Source organism: Triturus cristatus, chromosome 8 (assembly GCF_964204655.1).
Source record: "Triturus cristatus chromosome 8, aTriCri1.1, whole genome shotgun sequence".
Classification (NCBI taxonomy): Eukaryota; Metazoa; Chordata; class Amphibia; order Caudata; family Salamandridae; genus Triturus; species Triturus cristatus.
The window spans coordinates 1169706850-1169728815 of NC_140591.1; the positions used below are offsets into that span (position 1 = coordinate 1169706850).

Genomic DNA, 21966 nt, shown 5'->3' on the forward strand with positions numbered 1-21966 from the left:
TGCAGCTGTAGAGAGGGCTTGCCCCAAGTATGGCAACTTTGGGTGAGCCCGCTTCAGCACACTGCTAGCTGAGTCAGTCAAGGAGGGTAGACTCTTCTGAGAGGTCTGCGGTTGCATTAATTTCTATTTTGTCACTAAAATCCCAGTAAAGTTAAGCTATCTCTGGCAGTCCTGCATCGCTCCGAGGAGGAGTGGACAGCATACCATGGCTCTGCCTAGTGGGTCATCAGACTCACGGCTGTCTTGGGCTTCTGTTTGTCCCCTGTCTGTCCATATTCTCATTTAATACAACTGTGTCATTTCTTACACAGTTATTTTGTTTATGATTGTGAACTTTTTTTAAATAGATTTAAATTGTATTTATATTAAACGTGCAATGCCCTTCCAGTTTGGACCCAGCCATATGCAAATCAGTCTTGACCCTGCGCCCAATGGGAACAGTCCAGCCCAAACTGCCAGGCCAAGCCCTCCCTGGACTGGATACAAGCATCCTAGGTCCGGTTTCGGGCTTTCAGCCCTCATCAGCCAGGATAGCTACCTCCAGTGGCATGGAGAGCACGAAACCGGTCCTAGGATGCATGATTCCGGTCCAGGGAGGACCTGGCTTGGCAGTTCGGGCTGGACTGTTCCCATGAGGCACAGGGTCAAGACTGATTTACATATGGCCAGGTCTAAACTGGGGTGGCATGGTGAGCAAAAGAATGATGGATTTGACCCAGATCTCTTGACTGGGGGTGAATGTTTTCGATTTGTTCTGCATTCCATCCATCAATTGTGTGTCTTTTGTAATGCAGGATAAAGACATTCAACGCATAGCATCTTGAGAAAAACATGGGCGAAGCCAATAGGTCTCTTCGATGCAAGATCTATTGGCTTTGTGGATGTTTTATAAGCTACGTTGTACAGCAGCGTGGCAGCTGTGCAGCATGGTTGATTTATAAAAAAAAAACATGCTAAAAAACAGCTGCATGCTGTACATGGCCAAAAAAAAATGGCAAAGCTAACAGATCTTGCTTACGCGAGAGGCTATTGCCTTTGTCAATGCTTGTCATCCTCTGCCGTCGGCTGTCTCGTATCCGCGCTCCTCCCAAGATACGATTAGCAAATCCCATTGGGCTTTCCCTTCCTCTCTGCCATTCTGAAATGACAAGGGCGCAGCTGGTCTGTGCAAGGATGCAGGTCCCTGGAAAGCAAGAGTCCACGGAGTCTATATGTAAAGACATGACGACTGCTTTAACAAGCAGGGTTTCCAGCCGTGCAATACTCGTAACGACAGGTTCTATTAAACTGTTAGGTAAATAAGTGACAGGAGACATATGGATTCTTATATCGTGGCTATTGAATCACTTAATCAAATACAAATCTGCCGTTAATCTTGCAAAAGCAATTAAGTGCTTGGGTACAAGGGGAAAAAGTTGAACTCTAAATGACTGCAAGGAAAAGAAAAATCGATGAAAAGAGCGATATTTACCTCAGGTAAATAAGGAAACAAGCATCCTGAAAAACAGAGGTCAAAGGACACAGTAGTTACGGGCGGCGTATAATTACTGTGGATTACAACAAGCACCCATTATGGGGAATAGCATGTGGAAATGTGTATTTCCACGCCGATTCCAGCACGCTTTTCTAAATTTCCATGCAAATATTTTTACCAGGGTGTGTAATAACCATGGGGTAAGTGTGTAAAGGAAAGGGCTAAAGTATTACATTATTAATGGTGCTTGTGTGAGTAATCCTAGTGTAGTCTGGGCTCTTCTCTTCACCTACAAGCTCTTCCCCTCTACTCACCCTCTTTCTCTACCCAGGGTCTCTAGGCAAAGGGAGGGCACGTTAACGACATCTTAACTTGACATGAGCCCTGTTTGGGCCTCTTACAGCCAGGTAGGGTTTAGGGCCAGAAACTCTGGCCTGCTCTTTCCACCCTAGCCCATCCAGATACACACTCCACGCCACACCCTATATTCTTGCCAAAGCTAATGTCCCAAAAGATCTCAGACGGGTGCAGATTAACTTGTTCTTCTGGTGAAGTGATAACTGCCTCTCGGTAAACCCACAGGCCCACATAGCGTGGTGCCCCAGCAAGGCTCCTCTCTACTCCTATACCATAGCCGATTATCAGAGCCTCCAGAGAAGACAGGTCTCTGCTGCTTCTAGCTGGGCCCCATATGAGACATGCCCCGATTGTTTACCAGTGCACACTGGGATTTGGAAGTCTGCCACTCATGGGTGAGCCCTGAATGATACATACCCTGGATGCCTATCCGGTGTATACGGGGGCTGGGCTCTACCGCTTCTGTTGTGCTAACTAGTGCCTTAGGAATGAAGGGCCTCAACTAGGGTGACCACCTGTCCGCAATCCACACGAACCGTCCGTTATTTGCGACTAAAGTCTGTGGTCTGTAAACAATACTTTAATGGACAGCATTTGTCCCAGCCATCCATCACCCAGAGCTCCCTCTCGTCCCCAGCGGCTCAAGTGCATTCGAAACAGCGACCCTGAGTACAACGGGCAGGGGACGTGAGGAGGGGTTCAAGATAGAACTAAAAAAACAAAATATTCAGAAACTATTTTGTTATCTTTTCAAATTCAGGTAACTGCATATAAAAAAAATAACAAATACGCCTTGAAAGAAAAACAAATGCAAGTTGAACTAATCAGTTGGAAAGACACCCCTTTAGGTTATGAAAGGCGAGATGGTTAATGAAAACACAGCAGATGTTTCCGTTTGTTACCGAAGAGCCACATAATTTAATCATGGTTGCCACAGTGAGGAATTGTGACATGTATTTATAGTGCCACAAAGTCCCAACCTACAACAGAAATCACACTGACTATGTAAATCAATTTTTAAAAAATTTATTACACACAGCATATCATGGGCTGCTTCAAAAAGTGCAAAAAAATCAGAGTTAAAGATTAAAAAACTGCTTTGAAAAAAGACAATGATCAGTGCTGGAATTGCAATAACGGAAAGGGGGACCTGGCACACCTTATCCATCACTGTCCCAAAGTCAAAAAATTCTGGGAGAAGATTTTCACTTTCTTAAACAAAATGTTAGTTTGCACTCTAAAAACGGAGATTGCCACCCTGGCAACTGCATTCATCACAACAGAGGTAGACTCACAACAGGACAGAAACCTACTGGATCGCCTTCCAACAGCGGGAGTCAAAATGATACTCACTAAATGGAAAGACACCTCCAAGGCAACGTTCAAGGGATGGCTCAATTGGGTGACGTATCTCAGAGGCGCTGACACATCTGTCCTACGTGACTCACCATGCAGACAGCCTTGCAGGCGTATGTGGGCGTCCCTGGACAAGTACCTAGACTCATATGAGCCGCCCTGAGTAATACTAGAAAAAAGACTCAAAAAGCACACACTCACGAGTTCAAGACACTTAGGGCCTCATGTAGGTAAATAAATTTTACCGTTTCTTAAATACCGAGCCGTACCGAATCGGTAAATTAGAATCGGTAAGTTATATGTAGGTAAAAATTCGGTAACAGTTACCGATTCGGTAACATTCGGTAATCACGAATCGGAATTCACCGAATCGGTAAATACCGAGGTGGTATTTACCGAATCGGAAAATACCGAGGTGGTATTTACCGAATCGGAAAATACCGAATCGGTATGTACGGAATCGGTAAATAAAATCACACGACTTGACGAAACAGCTAATCCCGTGCAACCACAGCCCACCCAACCAGGAAGTGGCCACACCCAGGCAGGTGTACATACTTAGCCGACCCTGGAGAGGCTTGGAGTGCAGAGGAGAGGCAGGGAGCCGGTGCCTGTGCGAGCGGGAAAACGAACATCATGTCCAGCCAGAGAACACAGAGAGACGGAGGGGAAAGGAGGAGGAAGCTGAAATTTAGCCCCAAGGAACTCCAGGTGCTGGTGGAGGAGGTGGTGAAGCAGCACCAGAAGCTGTTTGGAAGGCAATCCCTGCAAGTGCCTGAGGCTGAAAAGCGCAACATATGGCTGGCCATCCAGGCCCATGTGAATGCCGTGGGAGTGACCCACAGGGACATAGAGGTCCTAAAGAAGCGCTGGTATGACCTGAGGATTGTAACCAAGAGGAAGATGGGCGACATCCAGAAGGAGGCCAGCCAGACTGGAGGTGGAACCAACAGGGCACCTGCCCTCACCGAACTGGAGGAGCTGGTGGGGGCCACAATCGAGCAAGAGAGCGTCGTGGGTCTTGGGGACGCCGACAGCTCTGCCAGAGCCGCCACACAACAAGGTAAGACGAAAGCACAGCAATGTAGCACCCCCTATCCCACATCCCCCAATGTGAAACGAGAATCACACTGCAGTCCACACGTGTCAGTGCAGACAGGCAATGCATTCCGGGAGATGTAGTCAGGGAAACCCCAACCATGACGTAAATGTTACAGGGCAACAAGGCATGTCACGCACTCGAGGCACAAGGAGACAGAGGACATTTTGGAATGTGGAATTATTTATTGTGACGCTTTCAATGCAGCCCTTCGGGGACACTGAGCCAATGTTGTATTTCTGTCCACAGATGTGACATCATGCAGGACAGGGCATGCTGCAGGAGAGACGGCACACCGGCCACAAATATCACCTCTAGCCAGCACAAGTTCAGACCAGGGAGCAGGCCCACTGGCAGCCGCACCACCAACACAGGCAGCCTCGCCGCAGCCAGAGCCAGCATCACCTCACCCAGAGCCAGCATCACCTCACCCAGAGCCAGCATCACCTCACCCAGAGCCAGCATCACCTCACCCAGAGCCAGCATCGCCACTCATGTTTGAATCACCGGCCACATCTCCGCTTGCAGGTGTGGGAATGAGGAGGCGTCCAGCAGCCAGGCTACGAGCCTTAGACACCTCGTCAGACGACAGCATGGGCCCTGAAGAACTCACCAGGCCCCAGGAAGGGAGCCATGCCACTGTGCCCCACACCTCACAGGCAGCACAGACGGGAGCAAGAGGGCGCCGCAGGTCGCGTGTCCAGAGTCCACCAGCACCCATTGACGGCCATGGTGTCTTCTTGGGTCTCGAGGGCCAAATGTTGAAACAACAGCGCCTGCAAACAAAGGCAGTCATGACAGTCCAGAGGCACATGCGGGTGATGAAAACTACATTACTCAACATGGACAATAACATCAGCGGCATGGCTGCGGGCATTCGGGACCTGTCCCAGTCAGTCCAGCAGTTGTGCAGCAAATTGGATGCTGACATCGAGGCACGGCGCCGGGAACGGCAGAGAAGGGACACTACCAACAGGGCACTCAACCGTCTGGCAACTGCGACTTCTCTACTGTGCCGGCGCTCTGTGACGATGCAGGAGGGCCTAACACACTGCTGCAGCGACCTGTCTCGGGGGATGGTGCAGGTGACAAGTGCACTAGGGGTGCTATTGACTAGTCAGGCGTCGACAACTGCTGCAGGGGATGCTGCGGAGAGCATCGACACCAGCAGCAGGAGCAGCATCACACCCCCCATCCCAGAAGCACGCAGGAGCAGCAGGCGGCTTGGGGTTGGCTCTAGTGAGGATGCACAGGCCGTGCCATCCACCACTGCAGCGCGTATGCGCAAACATTGATGTGGCCCTGCTTAGCCACTTCCCAATGGGTGACGTAACCCTGGACATACTCCTTGTATAGATGTTATATTGCCAGATTGGCTTGTTCATGTGTTCATGGCGTGGTGCCACATTAAAACCACGTCATGACTAATCACAACTGGCTGTGTCCCCTTACTTACTCAGAAATAGTTGCATGTGATCTCTGCCCGTCTCTCTCTCCCATCGATTGCAGTTGGCACTCTAGCTGCGTTGCCCTGTGGCTGGCCTGACTCATCCTAGTTGTCCTCAAAATATGTTAGTTCCACATCTGTACCTTTTTTCGTGGCAAGGTTGTGCAGCATTGCACAAGTGGCAATAATCTTGCAGCAGGTGATGGGTGTGTACTGGCGTGCGCCTCCGCTCTTGTGGAGGCAGCGGAACCTGCTCTTCAGTAGTCCAAACGTGCGCTCCACCACATTGCGTGTTGTTTTGTGTGCCACGTTGTATCGTCTCTCACTCTGGGTTGCTGGGTGTAGGTAGGGAGTGAGGATGAATGACCGGCATGCATATGCACTGTCGCCTATATGAGTTGAAGGGAAACATCAGTCACATGCCTCTTTACACTATGATTTGCAGGTTGCAAGGGGCGTCACTGTTACTCACCTAGCAGGTATCCCTCTCCAAATTCTCCGGCACTCAGTTGTGTGTAGATCCCACTATTCTGGAAGATGTACGAGTCGTGGGTGCTCCCAGGAAACTTTGCAACAATATCTGTGATGATGTTCCCTGCATCACAGATCACCTGCACATTGATGGAGTGGGTGGACTTCCTGTTCCTGTAGATGTGCTCTGTGTCAGCTGGTGGACAGATTGGGATGTGTGTACCATCAATACAGCCGATGACATGGGGGAACTGTGCCATGTTATAAAAGTCTGTTTTTGTTTTCTGCAGTGCAGCCTGTGTGTTGGGGAAGCTGATGTAGTGGTGCATTCTCTGCATCATGGCATCCAGGAACTTCCTGAAGAAACGTGACAGGCAACTCTGGGATACACCACCCACCGCAGCTATCACCACCTGATAACTGCCGGATGCCAGCAGATGTAGGCTGCAGAGCACCTGCACATGTGGGGGTATGGCGTGCGCCCTTCTTATTGGCTGGTCCAGGAGTGGGTGAAGGTCCCTGATTAAGTCCATGATGGTTTCGGGGTGTAGCCTGTACCTCTCATGTATCTCTGCATCAGTCAGGTGGAATAGTGTGATGCGCTGTCTGTAGATGCGTTCCTCCCGTCGCCAAACCCTCAGTCCTGCTGCCTGTAGACGTAGGCGCCTTGCAATGACATACATAGCGGCCATGTTGTCCACGCTGTTGCATTTTGGGATTGCTAATATGCACTGTTGATGGTTACCACCTGCTTTCAATCCGTGTTAATTACCGACTCTTATTTACCGATTTTCTTGGATTTCTTAATTACCGAGTGCTCCTACATGTCATTTTAATTTTTACCACTTCATATTTACCACTTCATATTTACCGATTCGTTAAGTATGTATTCGGTAAATCTGATTCGGTATTTTAGAATTCGGTAAATATGATTCGGTATTTACCGCCTCATATTTACCGAAAAGTCGTTTTTGGACTCCTACATGTCACTTGTCTGAATACCGGTCGGTAACGGCATATTTACCGAAAATCGGCCGTTACCGACCGGTATTTGGCTACCTACATGAGGCCCTTAGCGAGGAAAATAAAACTTCTGGCATGCTATCTCTTTCTCTCTCTACTCTAATTCCTATCCTTGCCCCTTCCATTCTCTCTCTTTCCCATACGATGACAGTGGTGGGGGGGGCAGTCAAGCTACCGAAAATGTACTACAGCTAACTCAGCCAGTTTGGGCTGCCCGGTAACAACAAAGCATTGATGAGTACATGTTATATGTTAAATGTCATATGTTGTAAAAAAAACTAAAAAAACAATAAAAAGTATATTGTAATAATCTGGCTCTTTAAAAAAAGAAAAACTGCTTTGAAAATATATACTTTTAGTAAACCCTATCAGTCTGTACCCAGTGCAAAACATCTTTTACAAGTTCCCATTTGAAGAAAGCAGGCCACCTTCAGCTGTCAACACCTTTACATTACCTCACAAAAAGAATACGGCCTGCTTACAAGTAGGTAGGTGTTTTCTGACCCCACGTCAACCCCACTTTGTGCAGGGGTCAGAATTAGGAGTTAGGTGGCATTTACCTCATCCGGTAAATTTCAGGCGTGTTAATATCTCACCCTTCACTACATTTTAGCAGATCAAACCTGCTGGCATTTAACAGGGGAAAAGCATACGGTATTTACCAGTGTGGTAGGCCCCAAATGGGATTGTCATTTCCCTGAAACTCGTAGTAGGTGCTATTTATTGAACCCACAAATAATATACAACCAATGTATTGTTATTTATCTGGGGTGAAATAAAGCACCTAGATTCTGAAAAACTCAGAAATCTGACACGTTATCAAGCTTCAAATCACTCCATCAACTAAACCTCTTAGTAACTTCCAAGCAGTTTGAGAATTATATTAAATAGTATTTATAAAGCGGAGTGAGAGCACAATTTTACAACCGTCGACTTACGCATGATCAGGTTTTGATCGCCTTAATGAATATAAGAACATTTGAAAACCCTGAAGATATTGACCATCGCCTATTTGTATGTCCGGTCTATCATAAACCTCGTAGCTTGTGGTTAAAACCAGCATGTCGGTCCTTAGGAACCAGCTCTGCGATGGCCGCTAAGAGGCTGCTGACATCTGGCTATAATGAGATCGCAGTAATAGGAGTAGCTAAGTTCCTGAGTTGGGCATGGGTGTTGCGGATGAAAAATGGGGGGCCCTAATAGCTAAGATATTTCCCCTTGGGGTATTGAATGAACTACGTGGAATTATGTATTTTTATGTTGTTTTATGATGTGTTCAAAGTCTTGTCCGTGAGATATATTTAATCTTGTATTAGGAACCGTTTTAATATGTAAACATAGGTATTTATTTTTGGTTGTATCTAATTTTAATATACTGACTGTTCTGTCTTTTAAGATGAATAATTGCAATAAAGACTTTTTTTAATTGCATTGAAAACCCTTCAAACTACTAACTGAACTTGATTTGTAAGTGAAGTGTGGTTCATGGGTATCTACACCTGATACAAACCACAGGGGTGCCATGCTAACTTCCACATCCTTGAAAGCAGTTCTGTGGTCTGTAGCCCACATCGGAAATGCCAGAGTGCTTGGTAAGGGTGGCTTCGCTTCCCTCTGTACGACGACATACACCCGTTTAGTTAAGGTGCACCTAGCTGTCCCTAATGTCTGATAACAAATTCTGCCTAGTGAGTATGTCTGCTAGTTTTTTAATCTTAAATAATTCCAGCTAAAACCAAAAACATTAACCTATTTTGACTTGCACTTATCTTCGTCACGTATTTATCCACTTTTATTATATTGCATGACTTCTTCTGACATGTCTGTACAATTTACCACCTTCTCTCAATTTTTGCTCTGAATTTTGATCCTTTAGCCTTGAAACTGTATAGTCGCCGCCCAGAATGTGCGTCTGTACCAGGTGGTCACCCTAGCCTCTACCTCTTCAGGGTGGACTCCATGTGACATAGCCTAGTTGTTTCGCAGTGCACACTGGAGAAGGTTTTGTAATGGGCATACAGGGCCTGATTTCGAACCTGACAGCTCATGAGGTGGTAATGGCAACAGCAGGACTAGCCTTGCCATCAGCCAGTACCACCATATTCGGAGGAATAATGGACAGTACATGGTCTCCGTCAGTCGCTTCTCCATTCTCCCTCGGTCAGCCAGGGGCGTGGCTTAGTCAGTAATGTTAGGGAGGGGGCAGGGGAGGTCGAGCATCAAATATCACGACAATCACTGTGGCATTTCAAGGTAAAATACATTATTTGAAAAGCAGAGCATGAGGAGGCTTAATGGGCAGTGGGAAGGGATAGCAGTCCAGACTGTTAGGGTTACTTAAAAGACAATATGTTGTAAAATAACCAACAGTTTTAAGAACTTCACAACAGAGAGGAGGAGAGAGTGTGTATGTTTTTGTCGGTGTGTGAATGTAAAAATCCTAGGTGAAATTCAACAGCCACCTCGCCATACCCGACTGAAAGCACCTATACCCAACTATTTACTAGAAAATACATTTATTAGGGGGTTTAACTCCCCAAACACCACCCTTGAAGCTACACCCCTGCAGTAAGCCTTTAGACGCCAGAAACATGTGTGGACTTTCCAGGGAGGTGTGCAGATGTACAGCTCCCCACCATCCTGTGAACTTCTGCAATTGTTGATATGAAAGGAGCAGAAAAGTAATCCTGTAACAATGTTTTTATGCACCTCCGCGTTGCCGGTGGTTTCCAAATCACATCGAATGTCGCTGAAATTAATTATTCAATGTGTATGAAGATGTATTTGGAATGTAACCAGTACACAATTGGTAAAGCCTTCGTGTGAACAGTGTTTACAATGCTAATAAATGTTGATTGGACTCTGGCGTTTGCTGTGGCAAATGAGCTGTTTCGAAGCACTGTAGACACCAATAAATGTTAATACTACCCAACTAAGTTATCCTCAATTAATCGTCTTTGGAAGGATATGGAGCTGTGTCAGCCCTGCCAGGATGCGAAACTGTAACCTGAAGATTGCATAGGAGCGATAGCATAACTATCTTACCCATGGTAGCAAATCACAAGAGATCTCGCACACCCTTCACAATGCTTCTAATAGGCATTTCGTTATATTTTTGAGCTCTTTCTTCGAATTGGGTTTTTCTGTGCCTGTGCGCCACTGCCACGCGCATGTCACAGCTGTGCCCTGTGACACCTCTGGCAGCGAACCCGCCGCAATGGCCCGAGGCCAGGGCACTCTGTGCTGCGGCTGACAGGCCATGAGTGCACAGAGCTTAGATTCGCAGTTAGGTTGCCTCCCAGGCCAGGATAATGGAGGGCCTTGTTTCATAAATGCAGGGTAACACCTCTGCGTCACCGAGGACATCCACACCGATGCTTTTCTCCTGAGAAGAAAGCATGAGCTCAATCGATGGATCCCCTTAGCACAAAAGAATGCTGGACCTCCACCGAGAGATATTAGCATCCAAACGAAGGGGCGGTTCCGTTTTTTTCCAAGGAGGCCTGCGAGTCCCACAGGGTTTCGATTTAAAGTGACAAGTAGCACATTCTGACCCAGTCTTACTTTTTTGGTCTATATAAACTGGAATTAAATTATATCCATTGTCTTTTAAAGCAATTCCAAACACAATCTTTGAACCGGATTCGAAATCTACAGTGCCCGGCTTGGGCACTCGTCAATGATGTGCCTTAAATGTGCACTCCTGACTAGCAGCTACCCCAACACTTATGCTGGGCCCTGCAATGGATTATCAAAAATGGCCCGGCTTAGGCCTGTGGGCTGGAGCACTGCCTGTCATACTGCAACACAGGTAGTAATTAGTCTTAATAGCATGTATAGGAACCATATTTCTTATAGTGCGTTTTTGTGGAACAAAAAGAATTGCCAAAACAGGCTTTATCGAATGGTGCCTCAATGAACTGAGAAGTAATTTAGGTTAATGTCAAGACTCAGTTCAATTTTGTGAACAGGGCGGTACCAGTTATTTAAAGTATTCAGACCATGGTTGCAAATGAAAATCAGCGTTAGCAAATATGTTCAAACCAGTTCCCATTCTGCAGCAGGCTTGACTCAAATGGATCCCTGCATTTGTGGGTCATAGCAGCCCCCCTAAACCTGCAGCCTACAGGAGGAACGGCAGTGGTTAACCTGGCCTTGAAAGCATGTCCAATGAGCTACATTCAATGAGCAGTGAAAAAAGCTCTCACGTAGCTTATTGGGGACATGAACCCCACAGGCGGCTTAACGGTAGAAGGGGTATGTTGATTTGTAAAGAAGGCACATCAGAGGGCGGTGTGCCCAGAGGAAGGCCACTTACCTTGGGATGTCTTACAGCAGGGTAAGTAGGCCGATGGGTGAGTAAGCAGGGCACAGCACTCGCAGCCCAGACCCGCTGGTTGACAGGGCACAAAATGGACAGACAAGGTAGCGAGCTGAGCCTAACAGCAGTAAGAGGCTACCCCTACACGATCAGAGCAAAGAACCAACAAAAGACCAACAAAACTTTATGATCCCAAACAGCGAGAAGAGGATGACCTCAACAACAAAAGGTGTCAGAATTATGACGAGAAAATGACGAAGACTTGATTGATATATGGCAGAGATGATATAGGACATGTCAATCGTTGACAATTTATGACCTGTCATACAAGGAGGTTTTATAATGCTGTTGAAATGATTTATGTATGGCAGAGATGATGTACACTGTCAACCGTGATTTATGATATGCCTCATAATTATGATTTATGATCTTGACAGAATGATTTTAGGCACTCAGAATGAGTTATGACACTGCAATAGTGTTTTATGGCCTGGTCATCTTGAATTATGACCGACCACTGTGATTTACAAGGTCGATGATGTAACGTAGGATCCGTGCATGTAATAAAACTGCAGCCAAGTATTCCCACAGAAAAATGCAAACACACGGCTGGTGTAAATTTATTTATGAATGTATATGTGGAATGTGTACTAATTGGAGTGGGCTAAGTGCGGGGGTTATGAAGTTTACACTAACGCTTGCAGTGCACATAGGTTCCTAGCAAGAATACTTCACCGTTGTTGAATGAGGGTACTAGTGAGCATGAGAGATCTCTGCAGCTCACTTTGTCCTTCTGCAGTTGTTCTCGGTTCACAAATACACACATTCATGTAGCCACATAACAGTGGACCAGCAATACAAACAATTTATAGGCAACTGGAACTACATCTAAGCCAATGATTCAGCTTTGTTCAGGAGAGCTAAACACAAACTGACCCAGTCTTTGTTTCATTTTAACAGATGCGTTTTTTAAGTGTAACTATGAAAATAAATATCCATCAAATAGAGGTTATAGAAACTTGTGCTGTGCTGAAATTACTTTTAGCAAAACCAAAGGGGATGATGGACGGAGTGTTGAACATTGCAAGCACTCACCCCCAGTCAACTGATCTGGGTTTAATCCATCATCATTCTTTAGCTCACTCCACCACCCCAGTTCAGACATGGCCATATGCAAATCAGTCTGACCCTGTGCCTCATGGGAACAGTCCAGCCCGAACTGCCAAGTGTTGAACATTGCAAGCACTCACCCCAAGTCAACTGAACTGGGGTGGCGGAGTGCACTGAAGAATGATGGATTAAACCCAGATCAGTTGACTGGGGATGAGTACTTGCAATGTTCAACACTCCGTCCATCATCCCCTTTGGTGTTGAAATTACTTTTAGCAGCACTCCTTTTAGAAAATCTGGGCTCTCTCTAAACCATCCAACAAAAGTAACCAAAGTCATTGCCAGTCTTGGGCAAACTAATCGCAATTGCCATGACCACCCCCAAGTCCATAGGCATCTTTGCTGAATTTAATAAATACAACAGTCAGAGCTTGAGTAGGGTTAAATAAGAAAAAAAACCTGACTTCTAGCTCGTATAAATAGTTTTAGCATTCTTTCCAAATACAGTATTTCATATTGTTTTATCAATCACATAACATTATTTAAAATGTATGCGGATTTCATCCAGTCTAAAGCTATTTATGAAGTTATTCGCCACCATAGTAACTTAAACATTTCGGTCAAAAAAGACACTTGCTATTTGCAATGCCCATCACAACACACATCATAAGAGGACTGCTCCAGGCAAGAAAAAGCAGGTGGAGAAACAGTCTGGCCTGATTGCACCTTTCAGCCACAGGGCCAAGATCCAATTTCAACAGTCAGGTGCTAGCATGCAAAATATTCAGAAGCAAGACAGCGTTAAAACAGTGTGCACATCATGAGTATAAAATACATTAAATAATCACGTTAAAACTGAGTGATGTAATAAGAACAAGGAAGCACTCCAGGAAAAGTAAGTTCACATTCAATGAGACATCTGAGCAAGGGTCTCCGGCTAGTACATCCTCATCATTGCTTGACCAGTTTCTTCTGCAAACAATGTGGCCCTGATCTAGATCCACCTTTGTTTTCCAGTAGGGATATTAAAGTGGATTTGAGAGCTCCCAGTGGATCAGAGTTAGGTGCTTGAAGTAGTGAACACATTATCGAATTCAAGCTGCTACACCCTGCACATGTTGAAGCTTGTTAACCAAACCATAGTTATTTCTGTTCAGAGCACACCATTTTCTGAAAACGTATACCAATGGATCCAGGTTAGTTGCACAGAATGAGGATGCAGTATCACAAACCAATAAGGTGAGGGGTTGCCAGTGTCATGTGTATCAAATACGCAAACCTTTCAGTACCCGGCCGCCCCTAGGGGCGCGGCCATTGCGATGCGCCTCCGCCTGGTCCAATTCAAGTACTTACACCGGGTATACTATACTCGGGCGCGTCTGTACCGAGCAGGCCCGATAGCCTCCCCGGAATGCCTCAGGCGCAGTAGTGCGGAGGGAACATTCCTACATAAGGTTTGGCACTGCTCATCGCTGGATCGATTTTGGAGGGGGATATTTTCTTGTTTGTCTGAGGTCCTGGGGTGGCTGCTCCAGCGCACGCCACAGCTTGCGTTGCTGCACGTCATGGATGGCATCGGGGGTAATATTTATAAACGGCACCTCATGCTGCTTGGCCTTACCTTGGCGAAACGTGACATCGCCAGGATGTGGAAGGATGAGCGGGCCCCCTCGGTGGCCACCTGGAAAAATGGCCTAGACTTCTTTATGGGTCTGGAACAACCCATTTTTGTGGCCCGGGGCTGTCCGCGTAAGCATTATAAGATTTGGAAGCGGTGGGCAGATTATCGGGGCCTGTGGCTGGAGCCCCCCGCGGTGATTGAAGATTTCCCAGTGGGAGTAGGGTAGGGCTAGAGTGATGGGGTCTGCAATCTGGGAGAGGAGGATCACGGGGGTGCAGGGGCGTATTGGGTGAGATGGGCCTCTACTAGAGCGGATAGGCCGTCATTCCTATTCCTTTCAGTGGTTCCTGGTGCGGGTGGGTGAGCGGTTTTCAGGGAACAGAGCGCAACTCGGGGGGGCGGTGGGAGGGGGGGTGGAAATCCGAGATTACACTTTAGATCAAAGAATGTGTTTACTTTGTTTTTTGTTGTTGTTATGTTTCTTAAAAATGAAAAATCTCCTTTGCGGGATCTTACTATGTAACTCTATGCTGCAGTGGCTTCTGGGGTACAGAGCCCTGCTTATAATGTGCAAATGACAAATAGAAATCTGTTAAAACCTTTCAGTACCCCAATGTATCTCGAGAATAATCCTATGGTACTCCAAAGGGAAAGGGTGGCCACTTACACCCTTAAATGTGCGGAGGACAAAGCCCCCAACATGGACAAAATTCTAAGACCCCCTGAGCAGCACAACATTCGAAAGTCAGTACAAAAACAGTTGTAGCTCCTTAGTTGTATTCCTTTAGTCTTTTTTTCTTCCATCTCCACAAAAAGTTTAAGTCACCAATGGAATTCAGGATTCATTCCAGTCAATCCTGTAGCTAACATGTGTTTTGTTATTGGTACTAAAATCGAACCGACTTCAACAGGGCTGTTGAACGAATTATCACAAAGTAAATAGCATGGATTCTGCTGATAACACAGACCTACGTCATGTCATGTCGAGACAACAGTTTCCTTTCCAGATCCACAAATATTTCATTCATGTTCAACATTAACATCAACCAGATTTGTTGCGTCCACATGGAGACCTTAGTATTGTAGTAAAAGTACCTCTAAGTAGTAAGGAAAAGGTAATCAGGGCTATCAATACATAGCTTCCCTTGCAGTTATACCTCCAAACCAACTGTCATTGGCCTTCCACATACAACTCATGGTAACGAGGAGCACATGAGCTTCTGAGACAGTACGGATAAGATAAAGCCATTAGGCAACACCCACACATATAACATAACATGTAATGCAGGAAGGAGCAATCCCTCCTAAGAGCAGCTTTTCCTTTATCTGCGAGGCACTTCAGCACTGCAAGAGCATCCAATGGTTAATGGGATCAAAGGGCACAAACAGATGGAAAGTGACAAAACTCTGAAAAACATCACTGTTCATGATCAGAAGAGGGCTCTGAGCATATAGAAGTCTCTGGCCCAAACCAGGCCTTAAACTCACAATAGATAATGTGGGTCTGTAAATACAATGTGGCCACTTCCTCCAAAATGTTTCCCAAAAAAGGGAAACTTGAGATGGAACGATATTCACTCAGGCGATCAACAGTTTTAGTGACAAGTATTTTGAGGCAAGCCAGAATCACATCCTAAAAGGGGCAGATAAATGAAAAAAAAAAAAAAAAACGTTGAAGGTCCGTTCCACACAGGCTCGGTATTCCGGGCTGGAGACATCCCCCTCACTGCCTGTCATCAATGCCTCAACCAATCGAAGCGGGCATATGATTATTTCAATGTGGGTGTGGTACTTACCTGATGTTTGGCGGGCATCTGATGAAGCTATTCAAGCGAAACGCGTCATGCTGTGAGCCAATTAAAGGGGCTGTTGGAAACTTGAATCCGTGTGTGCTCGACTTCTTTTCGAGGGAGTGTGGTTCGGTATTTCGGTGCGGTCACAGCACCTATGAGCGCCCATCTCCAAAGCTGTTCGGTGGATTGTGGCAAAGTGTGGTAACTCTAAAAACATTTTGGAATACGCCGAACCACCGCGCTTTTGAAACCTGCCTGTCCAGCACTGTTTGGGACTGCAATTTTGCGGAAGGCCCGCACTTACTGAAGCGCTGGCCTGGGCACAATACAGAAGCAATGCGGTGAGATGTAGGATTCCTATCAGCAGCCCTTCACCCCCAGTAAACATCAAGGTGGGCGTGAGGGGAGAACGGACACCGCCCACTGGGGCAGTACTAACGTTGAAGGTCCGTTCCACACAGGCTCGGTATTCCGGGCTGGAGACATCCCCCTCACTGCCTGTCATCAATGCCTCAACCAATCGAAGCGGGCATGTGACTATTTCAATGTGGGTGTGGTACTTACCTGATGTTTGGCGGGCATCTGATGAAGCTATTCAAGCGAAACGCGTCATGCTGTGAGCCAATTAAAGGGGCTGTTGGAAACTTGAATCCGTGTGTGCTCGACTTCTTTTCGAGGGAGTGTGGTTCGATATATATATATATAATCTACTGGCCGTCGCCAGTAGATAGTTATAGTTAGGACCGTGTTTCCATAGGAAATCCGCAACATTCTATTTTGAATAACTTTGGAGCCGATTGACGAATCCTCGCAAAATTTTCAAAATAGGTGGGGCGCTCCGCTCCGCTCCTACCCTGAAAGTCTCGGGGGGATTCGTCAAGCGGGGGCTGAGAAAAAGGGGGGGTCCCAAAACGTGTTTTCCCCATGCATTTTTCCATAGGACCTTTAGTCCAAGCTACAGCCCGAACGGCTGAACAGAATTACTTGAAATTTGGCAGAGGTAGTCCTCAGGTCAGGGATGTGCCTTTTGCAGGTCTGGTGTAAATCTGGTCAGTATTTCCTGAGAAAATAGCATTTAAATCAATATATATATCTATAGGCGCGCTCCGAGCGCGTACCGTAAGCTTACCGTACGTGCACGCTGCCGTGCGCAAGCTTAATTCTGATTGGTGGTTACATGACTGTAAACATTCGAATCGGTCGAAATCAGGAAGTGTCGGACGCCATTTTGTGTGTCTCACACTGATAAACAAAGGTGGAGAACGTGAAAAGGGGGCAACGAAGAGAGTTGCAGACCCCCTAGCGTTTGTCAGGGGGTCCAAGAAGGTCCCAAAAGTATGAAAAATACATGTTAATTTTTTTTTTTTTTAAATCGCGGGGTGCGCGTACGGTAAGCTTACCGTACGCGCACGGCAGAAAAAAAACAATAAAAAAAATAGAAGTAAAAATCTGTGTGTGTATATGTGTGTATCTATATATATATATATATATATATATATATATTCACTTAAAAAAACCATAGGTTTCACACACACGTTATAGTTAGGAATTAGCATTTAAAAAACCTTGCAAATTCACTTAAAAAACCATAGGTTTCACACATGTTATAGTTAGCTGGACATTTCACTCGTAAAAAACCATTGAAATTTCCCTGTTATAGTTAGTTCAGATAACTATAACTCGCGCGACCGCCACTCTATCACAAGGATGATGTCATCAGTGATGTCATGAGTGATGCCACTGACCATGTCATGAGTGATGTAATATGTGACGTCATGAGCAGTGGATTGCGGGCGCGCGAGTTATAGTTATCTGAACTAACTATAACAGGGAAATTTCAATGGTTTTTTACAAGTGAAATGTCCAGCTAACTATAACATGTGTGAAACCTATGGTTTTTTAAGTGATATATATATATATATATATATATATATATATATATATATTACCTACTGGCTAAATGCTAATTCCTAACTATAACGTGTGTGAAACCTATGGTTTTTTCAGTGAATATATATATATTCACACACACATACATACACACAGACATATTTACTGTATAAAAGTAAATTATAGCTGAGCTGAGAAATTCGAGCACCAAGGCAGAGAGAGCTACTCATAAGGTGCACATAAAATCACCCTTGTGTCTGAACAAACAATGCATGAGGGAGCATTCGGGCATAGATTATTGGCACAGTTCAACCAATGATTAGTGAGTCAAATGACCTAATGATGAACCCAGCGTCAATCTACAAACTAGACCAGTCTAAATATGCATGGCTCTTTCTTTTCATTGCAAGCCCTGCTCTAAGAACAAAAATTGCAAGGGTCCAGCTGCTACATTTGTCAATTCTTAGGTTCAAAAGGTTGCTGTAAACGAAAAAGTGAAGATGGGTTAGACAAAGGAACAGCACTTTTACAGACTAATACAGTGCAGGATACAACTGACCTTGCATTCAGATAATTCACAGGATAATGGCTAACAACATGTATATGTTGCTTTACATGATCTGGTGTGCCATGTGCCAGATAAAAGGGTGCATGGAATGGCACTTAAGTTATCCCTGAATTGCAAACCAGACGAGGTTGGGTCCTTGCACTGATCATTTGACTAGGAAGAAGACTTGTCTATGACCAAGACCACCGCCTCCTCCAGTCAACTGCCTAGAGCCCAAACTTTTGGCTAAACAAAGGCTCTCTGAGGAATGTCTCCCAGAGACGGCTCAGAGTTTAATGCTTGCTGCTGGAATAGAGTGAAATGAGCAGGTCACAAGTTTGATCTCCGAGAAGCCAAGGCATCCTTTCATGCTTCTGAATGAGTTACACCGGGCACCATTATATTTTGACAACAGCAGCACTCAGGGCCGGCTCTAGGCTGGTGCGATCAGTGCCACCGCATCGGGTGCTGACTTAGGGTGGGGGTGCCATGTTTATTGTTTTAAAAGCACCAAGATGCCAAGTTCCTTGTCCCAGCAATTTTCAAGCAAAAAATATCAGGATAGCTCTGGTGATTAATGTTCTTCCTGGAGATAGACAGGAGCTTTGTTTGGTAGAGGAAGTTTTGACTCATCATAGCGCAGAAAGTTAATATGCCTGCTGCAAAGAACGTGTCTCATTCAGATCACAAAGTGCATACACTATAAATAGGTCAATGGGTTATCGCTTTTGTCAGCGAGATCCTTTTGTTACTTGCAGTTTAAACGTTAACATCCAAATATAGAGCAGTGAGCTATTAACTGTCCTCAAAGAGCTGCATGCCAACTGCAAGGAATATATTACAGCTACATATCCCCCCCCCCCCGTCTTCCCTTATCGTAATAATGCAAAAAGGGTTCATTTGGGTAGAAACCAATTCTTATTATTAAAGAAAACCCCTAACAATGGCGTTACTTTTTAAATTCAGAATTTGTGCTTTTCCAGACCAGGGACTGTTGAAATATACTATACTACCAGTATGGATGACATGTGACTCCTACACCTTGTAGGCCTCCGGCTTATGTAACAATTCCTACAGACTGATTTACACATGCATGATTGTCTCAGTGCAACGTATGTGTGATGTAAAGTGCTATGACACCCTCAACTGGCATTAGTGGCGCTATACAACTAAATGAATTTAGGAGACAGTGGTTATGGAGACTTGGGGGCATTGTTAAATGGTGGTAGGGAGGGATTCCGTGGCGAGGTGGACATGGAGGGGATGCCACCAGTACTAAAGCAGGCCCTAGCAGCACTTGTGACTTACAGTGCTTAGGAACAGCACACACTATGACAGGCAACACTACATTGAAAAACGTATTGCTAGCTCAGATGGGAAAACAACGAGGAGAGAACATTTACCCACAATTCATTTAGGTAAACACATTCACCTAACATAAGAAGATACCTGTTCACACCACTGACAGCACTACAAGAATCGGACTCAGGGGTGTGCTAATGAAATCTCAGAGCAGTCTGCATGCAAAAGCTGTGACTCTGTACCAGAGGCGTGATGTGCGCCATACAGATGCCGATAACCTTATGACCCGAGAGTCAAACGCCGCCAAGAACTGCCCAGCCTCACACATTCACTTTTTAATATAAATTGCGCACATCAGCAAAAACCTAACAATCAAGTTACTGACAGGTATAACAAGAGCAACATGTCTGAAAACACCGAGTCTACAGCACACGACTGCCGAACTTCTTAGCTTGCTCTGTGGAAGTTAAGCAAAACTATTCTATATTTGTTATATACAACTTACGCCTTGTGCTGCAGAGCACCGTCTGCACGAAAATACATCTCACATCCATTTTAAAGGCAATTCTACAAAGAACACAAAGACATATTTTTGTACGCTTTACCGGAATCCTCCATCCTCATTACAAAAGGTACAACCTCAAAAGTAGAACAAAATGTAATTGGTATTTGAAAGGATAAAAAGCAAACTTGAGCTTAACGTTCGAGCAGCGCGAGCAGGCGGCGTTGCGTAAGGCCACGCGACACCTGTGCGGCCGCAAACTCCAGCTGTACTCCCTGCTCTGTCTTGCACGCGCGCGACGCCCGCTCCACCCTGCGCTATTGATCTAACCTGGAGTCGCCTCGTAGGCACTGGTAGAAAGTGGCCATGTTCCCCGGGAGCAGTGTTTTCCCTTCCTCATCCTCTCGCCCAGCGACGGGTAAGCTCACACCGCACCCAGGGCGAGTTGTGTCTCCGCCCGCTACTTCGGCGCTCCTCTCCTGCCTCAGCAGCTCCGGTTCCTCCTCTGCCCCAGCAGCCAACGCTCGCCCCTACGCGCAGCAATCCAGGAAGTGCCTGCCAGAGTTCAGCTCGCTGCCAACGCGATCTCGCGCCGGTCCCCCGAGCAAATAAACGCTCCCTGGGCAATAGTTCATTTAACAATGCGCAGCTGAGAAACACGTTCGACTCGTCCTGATTTCATTGACAGCAGTGACGCGCACAAAAAGCTTTACTACTTTGGTTGCTAGTCTTCTCCACGTCATATATTTGTAATGTGACTGTGGAGATATTTAATGTCATTTAGGTAAATTAAATGATTCACTTTTATAATGAAAGCAGAGTTGTGACATGTTAAACTCGGGCTCTATTTTAACACAAAATCAAAGCGTGCAATTGTAGATTTATTAGTTTGTTTAGAGAAACAGGCTTGGTAAATGAAAAAATATTTAAAATAATGGGTATGTGTGTAATATCGTTAGTGTACACATCGGTATGGAGTATACATACAAAAAGTAAAGCAAAAAGACCCAAATACCCGAGTGTTTCCCCTGCATCTTGTACCAACTATTGATTCCATACAGTGGCAGCTAGTGAATAGTCTCATAACAAAATCAGACCAAAGTGTGCGTCTACGACACAATTTTCACTACATTTGCCTGAAAGCAAAAGGTTCGGTGAGGAGGCGGGGAATCCCCACAACAAAACATTTCATCCATAAAACAATAAAACAGATTTGTTGTCCTGGACTGCCAGTTTTTCATTTTGAATAAATACAGATTTGGTGCACCAACGTGAATTTGTCATTTCATCAAGTACTTACATGTGCTTCTGCCACACCTGCCTAGGCTTTGCTCTGCATGCCTATGTATCACTGTATCAAGCCATGAAGGCTCAATCTATAACAGGAATAACTAACTTTATGCCAGAGTCTGTGTTACAGCAAGGGTTGTCATCGTCACCCCATACATGCGTTCAATGTTTTCATCTCATTCTTGAAATGCAGAACATGATTGATGACCCCAGGCTGGGGGAAACCTTATTTGAAAGCTATCTAAAATCAGGAAAGCCCTTCCCCATCAAAAATCAGAGGAAATTACATACCGTGGTTGCAGCAGAGTTCTTTGTGTAAGTAGAAAGTTAGGGAACCGATTTAAGATTGTGTACAATCAGGAC

General features: G+C 45.5%; 1 protein-coding gene across 9 annotated transcripts in view; it reads right to left on the minus strand.

The window, feature by feature from the left end:
- The window catches only part of CRACDL (CRACD like), a 494556-nt gene that overhangs the window by 316878 nt on the left and 155712 nt on the right, over positions 1–21966 (minus strand). Inside the window, exon 1 of one of the 9 annotated variants that reach the window (XM_085622822.1) lies at positions 20644–20929. The exons of 7 other annotated variants lie outside the window; for them this stretch is intronic. In XM_085622822.1, coding sequence (XP_085478948.1) covers positions 20644–20681 — 38 coding nt within the window. In that variant the 5' untranslated portion in view covers positions 20682–20929. Of the gene's footprint in view, positions 1–20643; positions 20930–21966 lie in introns of those variants that run through there. One more of the 9 variants, XM_085622823.1, reaches the window with a different exon arrangement.